Source organism: Sceloporus occidentalis, unplaced genomic scaffold (genome assembly GCF_023333645.1).
Source record: "Sceloporus occidentalis isolate IW3139 unplaced genomic scaffold, rSceOcc1.0.p SCAF_81, whole genome shotgun sequence".
NCBI lineage: Eukaryota > Metazoa > Chordata > Lepidosauria > Squamata > Phrynosomatidae > Sceloporus > Sceloporus occidentalis.
In genome coordinates this window covers 1608926-1619214 of record NW_028317061.1, presented here as the reverse complement: position 1 = coordinate 1619214, position 10289 = coordinate 1608926, and the positions used below count along the sequence as shown (strand labels likewise).

Here is a 10289-nt window from a genome sequence, read left to right as displayed (position 1 = left end):
TTATAGCACGGCCTGCTGCCCCTTTTTAAGTTTATGACTCACCTCTGTACACAAAAAACTATCAATGACAACATCACTTCCAACCAATCAAGGGCGGCCGAGACCTGACGTCATGCCTCCTAGAAACAAGTTGTTGACGGATATTGGAAGGGTCCAATCAGCGATCCCCGTGAACTTCCTTGTTTATTTGTTTCCGCCTTCTCTCCGACTGTGCTTCTTGCGATTGACACTTGTTCCCTGCAATCGCTTTGAAGCGTAGGCGGGGCAGGAAGGGGAGGGGGCGGTTGCCCGGCGGTAGCAGTACGCGCAGGTCGGGGACGGCAGCATGGCGGAAGACGAAAGTGATCAGGAGTCTGAGAGGCTTGGGGAAGAGCTGGAAGCCATCATAGAGGACGAATTGCAAGGGATTGCGTCTTGCGAGCTGAGGAGCCGGGAATACTGCCGCCGGTTTTGTGAGGTGAGAGATACCGTGGGAGCAACAGTGTCAGCCGGAGCCCGACACGGGAAGGTGGGGGTTGTCGCCTTTTTGGTTCGTGGCTTTACTGCACCCGTGCAAGGCCTATGATACCCTGGGGCCAGCAGGGGCCAAACCTTGCCTTTCAGAGGGCCTTGTGTGCTGGGGCCCTTGAAGCAACGTTATATACGAGCGTATATGTGCGAGTTGCTCACATGTTATCAAGCAGCTCATTAACTGCCGCTTCTCAGCACCTCTTTTAACCCTTTGCTGAAGACGTTGACGGAGATTTTAAGACGAACACGTTTTGAGGCCACCTCTGTGTTTATTGCTCATAAGCAGACAGGAAGCGGTTTGTCTATAGAGACATAGCAGAAACAGCAGCGCCGTTTAGAGTGTTAGGGCCCTGAGTACAGGGGGAAGTTGAGTGGTTGCTATGACAAATCCAGCTAGTTATGATGAGGTGGTCTGTAGGCAGATCAGGCCCGTCACACCCACCTAGTCTGTCCATTTTTCCTGATGGAAAGACTCGGGAGACCTTAATCGGTCCTTATTCTCGTTTTAGGTTTAGGATAGCTTCATCCCTACCCCATGCCTTAATTCCCTCACTGTACTAATGTCGTACCACTTTTCCTGAAAGGCGGCTGTTCCGTTTATCTATCACCCTGACAAGTAAAACTACTTCTGTGGCCCGTACTTTGTTACACTGTAGCCTCTGGGATGGCGCACGTAACGCAGAGTTACATTTATAAAGTTTACTCAACACGTGAGCGCCTAGAGCTCAGCTCCACTCCTACTGTGTGTTTCCTGCTTCCTTGGCATCACCCGTTACCCTCTGGGCGCTGATACCCGGCTGGTTGGGCGCGAGTCGACCGATCGCCCTGCTCTGCGCATTTGCACTAAACTCGCGTCAGCACTCCCGACCGGGACGCTGTGTTTTGCACACATGACCCTTGTCGGTTCACATGTTCCTTCCGTGATAGTGACCGCACAGGATCCAGTCCTTCTACAGCTTGATTATCCCAAGTAGGATGGATTTAAAACCTTTTTATGGGGCAGAAAACAGGAATCAAAGGCCGATAAGAACCGCTCGGTCGGCCCACTTTTCCTGATGGGAAACTCTGACCGGATTTGCTTTGGAATCAGGATAACGTTCTATCTGCCCCGATACTCCGGTGTAGTTTGGAGGAGTGCCATGGTTACTGCATCTCTTACACCCAGTGCTGCGCGGGCTTCGCTTTCTTAACGGGGTGAGGTTTGTCGGAGTTTTTCCCTTTCTTTGCCGCATCTGCGGGAAACGCTTCATTAGAAAGGGAATTCCGTCCTGAAGACGCTCCTTGCACTTTGATCTTGGAGAGTTACATGGAGTTGTTTTTGCTATTATGTGTTTGTAAGACTTTTATAGACGTTTGTTTTAATCCCGATCTGTCCCTGCGGTCTGTAAGTATCGGTCAGTAGAGGCTATTTATTCACGTACTTTGGTCAGATCTCATCTGGATTGGCTTCTGCCGGAATAATTTATTCGGTATAAATAATTGGATTAATAAAAAAGAGAACGTGTGTGCCTCTCCCCTCCCCCACCAAGCTGCTCTTTTATATAGTCAGCCCTTCCATACGTTTGGAGATCACTGGCGTGTAAGGGGCATATCTGGCGCTGAGGGTATCGTGGGGCAAAGCGTACGTATTTAATAGCGGAATTATTTCTGTGGCCGTTCGGTTTAAGGTGGTTATAGGGTTTTCAGGTTCCGAGTATATTTCTCTTCAGCGGTAGTTTAGTAACAAGGTTTGCCAACCTGTGTGTTAACCATCCAACGTGTATTTACTGTATAGTGTTCTGCATCATTATTTAGTGTTTTATATAGCGCCATCATATTCCGTAGCGCTGTACAATGGGTAGACCGGCCATAACAAGTAGTATATAACATAACAATTTGACTTACAGAAACAACAGGTGAGAAGGGCCCGGCTCAAAGGAGCTTACAATCTAGAGGGAACTAACTTTCCATCCGCGGAGGGGGGGTCCGGCCGGTACTGTTGTCTTACGATGTCTGTTAGGATAAACACATACACATGTCTTTTAAGATTAATACATTATCTTCAATCTAATTACTATAAACTCTATTATCTTTCTCTTCTGTATTCTGTCCTGATATTTATTGGATTCGGAAGCATTTGTACGTTTGTTTGGACCGCATAGGTCTGTTTTTTTTTTTTCACCCGTTCGTTCCCTTTGTTTTCCCCCCGGGAGTGGGTCCGGTCGCCGTTGAAATAAATGTTTTACGGGTTGTGGTGGGGAGCCTCGCCCAGCGTCGCTGTATGTATAGTCACACAAAGACGGGCAACCAGAGTAATAAGGGGAATGGGAGGACTACAGTACCCAGAAAGATTATCAGAATTAGGGTTATTTAGTTTGGAAAAAAGACGGCTTAGGGGGGACTTAATAACTATGTATAAATATATAAGGGGACAGTACAGAGATCACTCCCAGGACCTATTTATACCCAGGACTGTATCTATAACAAGGGGACATCCTCTACGGTTGGAGGAAAGAAGGTTTCTACACCAGCACAGACGGGGGTTCTTTACAGTAAGAGCGGTGAGATTATGGAACTCTCTGCCAGAGGAAGTGGTGATGGTAAACTCAATAAAAGAGTTCAAAAGGAGCCTGGACGTGTTTCTTGAAAGCAATAATATTACAAGTTATGGATATTAGATTAATAGGGACAGAACGTTGATCCAGGGATTTATTCTGATTGCCATATTTGGAGTCGGGAAGGAATTTTCCCCCTGGTTTGGGGCAATTGGCATCTGCTTCATAAGGGTTTTTTTTGCCTTCCTCTGGATCAACACAGTAGGGACACAATATGTATATAGGTTGAACTTGATGGACTTTGGTCTTTTTTCAACCTTATGAACTATGTTACTATGTTACATTATCGCTGCATTTCTCTAACCGTCCGCCGTTCTCGTGTCCCCGGCAGGTTGTGGAGGAATACACGGCCCAGTGGCAGGTGCCGTTACCCCAACTCCAAGTGCTGCAGACCGCCCTGTGCTGCTTCACGTCGGCCAGCGTCTCGTTTCCCGCTCGATGTGAGCACGTACAGTATGTTTTGAGTAGATTAGCTTTGTAAGTACTTCCTTTCATTGGCTGCGTTGAATTACATTTTGTAAATACATGTGTTTGTTTGTTTGTCATGTATCAGATGATTGGTGACTGCTGGTTGACTTTTTTGCAGGAACCTAAGTGCCCCCCCCAACCGTATAAAAACTGTGAGAGAAAACGTTATATTCTGAAACCGAATTCAATGGCCGATAAGAACGATTCGGCCCATTCTTCCTGATGTGACGACTCTCACTTTAATCAGTCCTCTTGTCTTAGATTCAGGATTGCAATTTGTCAACCCCATCCATGTTTAAAGTCCCTCACTGTTTTAACTTCTACCACCCCTGATGGGAGGCTGTTGCATTTATGTATCTCCCTCTAAATAAAGCAAAGCTTCCTTGTATTATCTATTTGAAGCCATTGTCCTTCTCTTCTTTGCTCCAATGTTTATAGTATGTTTACCTTGCATTAGTTCCAAGATTTTGCTCTTAAGAATTTTCTAATTAATGATACTTTTTTTTTTTTCTTTCATGATGGCACAATCCAGCAAATATCATTTCTTCAGGAAAAGCAGACTTAGCGATATCTCATTTTGCAGGCTTTTTTATACAAAGGACACAAATCCACAAAGCTTTCTTTAAATGCTGTTGATTAGTATAAATATGTCGGTCTTCGCAAAGGAAAATATTTCTAGCCATTGTTTGCTTTTCAGGAGTTTTTTTGAGTTGCTGCTGTTCTTTGGAAAGGATGAATTTTATGAAGCCCCTTTAAAAGACATCTTGGCTTCTGTCCAGGTAATTGTTTTCTTTTTGTAAATTCATAGTTACAAAGATTAATCGGAAGCAGGAAATCATTTATTATAGAACCATACATGGCAGAATTCCTAATTTCCTTACATTTAAAAACGTTTCTGGTTTGCTGACCTCATTGGTTCCTCATGACATCACAGCTGTTGGTACCTGCGTTTCATTAAAGCCCAAACTTACACCAACAAAATATGTCATTTACAAGGGAGCCTAAGACACCGGGGTGGATGGACACCTATAGAATTCCATGTAATATATTCCACCAGGGATTCGTTTTCAATTCCTTACATCGATATATGAGGATGAACTAAAGCGGGTTGTGTTTGAAGTTTTGCTTTTGTTCCAGGAGTGCCACGATCTTCTGGTCAGATATGACAGCACAGACTTAACACTAGTTACTGGTGTAATTAAAGATGGAGGTCCTTGGGAAGACCCCGTATTGCAAGCTGTACTCAAAGGGAAAACTGAACCTACAGATATCGGTGAGTGTGAATTAGTGGCAGGTATTGGTACCTTGTATATTGATACATGTGTCCATATTGAGGATCAGGCCCGGGGTGCGCTGGCCTGCGAGGGTCGGGCCTCTCTTGCCATCTCCAGCCCTGTTGATGTTAATCTGGTTTTGAAATGTTTTTGTTTTTTTTTCTTTCTTGACTGCAGTGGACAGATATTTGCGGTCTGAGAATCCGCTGTTCTTTGAGTTGCGAGTGAGATATCTCATAGCCTGCGAGCGCATTCCAGAAGCCATGGCCCTAATCACGACCTGCTTAAGTCACGCGGAAGTCAGTAAAAACCTCTATTACCACCAAGCCTACTTTACGTGTCTGCATATGGCGCAGCTAACGGACAAGCTTCTCCACGAGGTGTGACTTTTATTTTCCTTTTGCCAGATCTCTTTTTAAATGAACAGAAATGTTATGCGATGCTCAGTGGTTCATCCTGTTAAAGCTTTAATCTGACAATCTTATCACGATCCTCTATCTTCATTTCTATTCTTTGTTGGTTTCAGTGACTTGCATGTGTTAAAATATTTATGATATTTATATATTCAAACCGTAGCACCGAAGTTTGGTGATTCTCCAAACAATTGTGTCGTTAATTGTGTAGCCTTTTTTAAGTGATATTCTGCCGGTTAATAACAGTACAGACTTGGAGTGTTGGATGTTGTGATTATACTTCTACTCCTCGTATTTGGGGATTTTGGGGTCAGTAGACCTGCGGTGGAGCAGATTAAAAAAAAATGTACTTTTGCTTTACCAATGTGGGGGAAAAATACCCCAAAACAGCTCATAGATGGTACCGAGTTACCAGGAGGGGAGAGCTTTTGGTTTGCAGTTGGTATGATGTGTGTTTTTTTTTAATCACTAAATATTAAAAATATAAATGGATGTCATTTAAAATGTAGTATTGTGTAGCAGCTGCTGTCTCAAAGGAGAGCTATTCACCTAAGGCAGGGGTTCTCAAACTGCGGCCCTCCAGCTGCTGCAGGACTACATCTCCCATACTCCTCAGCCAGCCCCTTAGCTGAAGGAGCATTATGGGAGATGTAGTCCTGCAGCAGCTGGAGGGCCGCAGTTTGAGAACCCCTGACCTAAGGCATGAAAAATAAGCAGAGCATTAGAGGTGTATACATATGTGTACGGATGTATGTATGTTTGCATAGGTGTATACATTAGAGGTGTCATATGTATGTTTTTTTTCTTTACAATGAAGACTTACCAGAAGACGGGGCTTCAAATATGCGACTTCTTGAGTCTGCGATCACCAGTTTGTTTGCTGAGGGAATTGTTAGATTTCTGATACAGTTATTGGATGCATTGTAGGTTAAAGGAATGTATTTTTTTTCTCTCTTAATGTATGTACACCTAATTATGTTGTACATTTTTTTTATTCACGCAGCATGTCCGGAGGATAGACTGTAGTGACGGCGTACAAATTATATGTGACACTGAAAAAGAAGGTAAAACTAAGCTGGCGTATCAACTAAGCGAGGCTTTCCTTGTCGCCCAGTTGCAATCCGGCGAGATGTACTGTATCTGGTAAGGGCTGGTAAAATAACACTCAATATCAGGTTTACTAATACACTTCACCATTACCATTGAGAACAAGAATAGGTCAGGTACTGCAGTTTATTATGAAGCTGAAATGTTTTGTACAAAATACCTAGACGCTATCAAAGCTGTGTATAATAGTACCCTGTGGTAATAGTTCTCCTGCTGTGTGGGCATTACTGGAAGTATTAAAGATCGGTAGCCCCTTGAAGCGGATTGATAATTGCGTTGGGTGTCTATTTCCTTTTATATCTCTCCCTTTTTTTATGGATTGCAGTTTCCTTTTTTTTTTTTGTTCCTGTTTGCTTTATCTGATTTGTAAAGAGGAATTGTATGTTCGGCGTGTCTACAATGTTCCCATTGGGTCTTGTTAATCTATATGATGAAACATGTATATAACGAGGATTTTTTAATAGTAGTTCAACAATTTGTAATCGCTGACTTTTTTTTTAGGAATCTCATTTTTGTCTGGAGTAAACTTCAGCTGAAAATAAACCCTTTAAAGCAAGTATTTGTGGAGCAGTGTTACCAAATGTTAAGGATCGCCACCAACGTGAAGGTCATATTTCCCTTCATGAAAGCGATCACGGAAGAAGTAAGTGCTGTTTACATAAGCAACGCGTTATCCATGTTTTATAATAAATGTATGTCCTTGTTTATCCTATGCCTATAACCGATATAGAACCTTTTCCCAAATAATAGTTTTGTTTAGTTTTGAAATACTATGTGCCATGTTTTATTTGCGGTACAGGTTTCAAACACATTATAGATGTTTTAGGATAGAATGAATATATATATATATATATTTTTATCTCCTTTTTCCATGTACCATGTCATCTATGTAGGACATACATTAGGAAAGTGAACCTTAGATCTCCAGCGGAAGGGGAGTAAGTCTCCCATGATTTTGGAGATTATTCGTTGGTCTTTTTCATGCAAAATCAAAGCGATCCGCTGCACCCATATAGAGATGCTTTCATCTAAACTCATCTACAAATAATTTTGTCAGCGCTGGGTTGTCTGAGCGTCTTTTTGAATCATTCAGTTGTAGCTGTAATTCCACATTAGCCATCTCTTTTATACTTTATATGTAACTAAAATTTTTAAATTGAAGCAGAAATTAGTAATGTTGTATTGTTTGTAGTGCAGTAATAGTAAATTGGTATATATATATATATATATATATATATATATATTTGTGGCAAATTCTAATTTATTTTCCCCCCGCAGATTGGAGAAACTGGCGTCCAGCTGTCTGTTGAACTGTGTGGCTGCGCATTGCAGCTGGATCTTAACAACGATCCCGAAACCAAATCTTTAATTTATAAAACCATTGCTTTCCTTCTGCCCACGGACCTAGAGATCTGCAGAATCTGCGCATTGTCCGTTTTCTTCTTGGAGAGGACAGCGGAGTCTTACGTTGCTGTTGAGCGTTTATACAAATGTTCAGACGAGGATTATAATGAGTTCACAAGCAGTGTTGAGAATCGCGTGCGGTTTGAATTGCTTCCGATCCTGAAAAGAGGGCTACTGTTCGATCCGGAATTCTGGAATTTCTCAATGATCCAGGAAAACTGTGCAAGCTTGCTTGGTGAAAAGGCCGCCATTGTTCTGTCTGATTCTAGTAAACTGGATGATGTGGCCCAGGAAAATTTGCCCGAGGAAGTCTCTGTTACAAACTTGAGCAATGGAACACCAGAGCACAATAATTCAACTAACATTGCATCGGAAGCACCTGCAGACTCTAAGAGGACCCATGCAGTGCTCAGTCCAGCTACAAACCATAACGTTCCAAGACATCATTGTACCCTGTGTAATAAGGAAGTTCTTGGTGGCCATATTTTCCGGCACGCGCAGGCTCATCAGAAGAAAGGCTGCTTTTCATGCGTTATATGTGCCAGGAAGTTCAGAAATCGGGTGATCATGCTTAAACATTTAAAGAATCACATAAAGAAAATACAGAGACAACCGATTGCTAACATCGATGGCACGGCTGCTTCAGATAACCCCTCGCATGTATCGTCAGATACTACTGAAGTCTCTTCCTTAGACACCACATCGTTGGGTTTAGAAAATGGTGATTCTGGTAATTCTGTCAGTGATGAATTGGCCGATGTTCCGATAGCCAACGACACATCTCAGGATGATGTTCCTGAGCCTGAGATCCCAATGGAAAATCACATAACAAACTTGAGTAACCATGTAACAAGTATAGATCATTCTGAAGAGGATGTTACACTAGGTGAAGATAAGCAAGTTGAGGATGGCTTGAATAAAGACCCATCTGACTGTGTAAAACTGAACGGATCTTTATGTCCTTCCAATAAAGGCCATATTGTAAACCGTGAAGATGGCTACACATGCCCTGCTGAAGGATGCCATCGTGTTTTCCAAAAACCAAGGGCCCTTAATAAGCACGCGAGGAAAGCCCACCCGGCCGACCTGAACGTACAGCAGTATTTAATGAAGTGGAATAAGGGCAAGTGTCGATTCTGTCAAAGAAAGTTTATCAATTCTAAGCATTTCGTTGATCACCTAAAGAGACACGTTTATCCCAACGTCTACTTCTGCCAGCATTTAAACTGTAATAAGTCATTCAAGCTGGCCACTCAGCTGACGGAGCACGTGGCGAGCCACAAGTGTTTCACGGCTCAGTGCGGCTTTATTAACTGCACTCAAGTGTTTGATAATCTCTCCGGTCTTTACGAGCACGAAGCACAGCACTACGGACAAAATGCAGACTCCGTTTTACTAGAGACTGCGACGGAATTGCAACCGGCACGGAGTGAAGCTCCAGGCAACGCTCAGGACTCGGTAAACACACAGAGCGGCTCAGCTTTGGCCGGTGGTAAAAAAGTACAGTCGGTAAATGACAATGAAATTGTAGACTTGCTGGTGCCTGGCTGGAAGTCGAGAAAGGATATACCTAAACCAAAGACCTACACGCAGTTGGAGAAAAATGTAAACGAAGGCGTTGGGAACGGCGATGAGGACCCTCAAGAGATCCCTGAACCAAAAGATATCCAGGCACCCGTTCAGGAATCGCCCCCTGAAGAGGTTACTGTTGTAGAAAAGGTTTTTAATGGACACGCTGAGTGTGATCAAACCGTAACGCAGGTAGTTTCTGGGGACTCTACACAAAATAGCCCAGTTTTAAATAACCTTTCCAGTTCTGCACCAGAGGTCCCTCAAAAAGTAAGCACTGCTGATGACGTAGAGAACGTCCCCAAGCCAAACTCTAACCCCGGTACGACCTCTTATGGGCTGAATACGATTAAACCATTCATCAGGCCTCTGCCTCCAAGTTATCTGGATGAACGGTACATAAGCATGCCAAAACGCAGGAAAATCGAGGAGGGGGACACCGCCGAAAAAGATACTACTTGCAAAGCATCTGTGGAACGATTCAGATGTGGGAAGTGCCTAACAAGTTACTGCAGCTCGGAAGCACTCGAGGAGCACCTCGCACAAAAGAAATGTCAACTATATTTTGGGTTTGATTCAGATGATGAAAGTAAGTAGAAAATATGGCCATGTAATTTCTGCATATGAAATATGTTTGAGTTCTAAGCATTATTGATTTTTTTTTTTGGTTTCCAATGAGTTGCTAAACTTAAGGCAAACATACGGGAGTTTAGAAAAAAGTATTTAGAGTTTTTTGGGTTTTTTTTATAGTTTTCATTCGTTTGCAGTGAGTTTTTGCTGAAGCTGGGAAAAGGGTGAATACAGCCAGTAGATAGCCGCAGACCCCATTCGGGGTCGCCTTTGTGTTACAAATATTTGACAATATTGTCTCTTTGTAATGGTTCGAAATAGCCCGACGTGACTTAATACATGCGATCCATTCTCGTTCTAGGTGCCTGGTGAAAGCTTTA

General features: G+C 43.0%; 1 protein-coding gene across 1 annotated transcript; it reads left to right on the top strand.

Moving 5' to 3' along the window:
• The first annotated feature begins 325 nt into the window (after nt 1-325).
• Nucleotides 326-9936, top strand: LOC149285307 (zinc finger protein 654-like). Its single transcript, XM_089495528.1, has 8 exons — nt 326-457; nt 3436-3581; nt 4270-4351; nt 4710-4845; nt 5024-5226; nt 6263-6402; nt 6868-7009; nt 7645-9936. Exons 1-8 carry the CDS (start codon nt 326-328, stop codon nt 9934-9936), a joined length of 3273 nt encoding a protein of 1090 aa, XP_089351654.1.
• Nucleotides 9937-10289: the final 353 nt, after the last annotated feature.

Coding starts and splice junctions, on each gene's coding strand:
- LOC149285307 (XM_089495528.1), top strand. CDS start 326: ATGGCGGAAGACGAAAGTGATCAGGAGTCTGAGAGGCTTGGGGAAGAG. Junction 3,582..4,269: donor GTTTTGAGTAGATTAGCTTT/GTAAGTACTTCC, acceptor TTTGCTTTTCAG/GAGTTTTTTTGAGTTGCTGC. Junction 6,403..6,867: donor GGCGAGATGTACTGTATCTG/GTAAGGGCTGGT, acceptor CTTTTTTTTTAG/GAATCTCATTTTTGTCTGGA.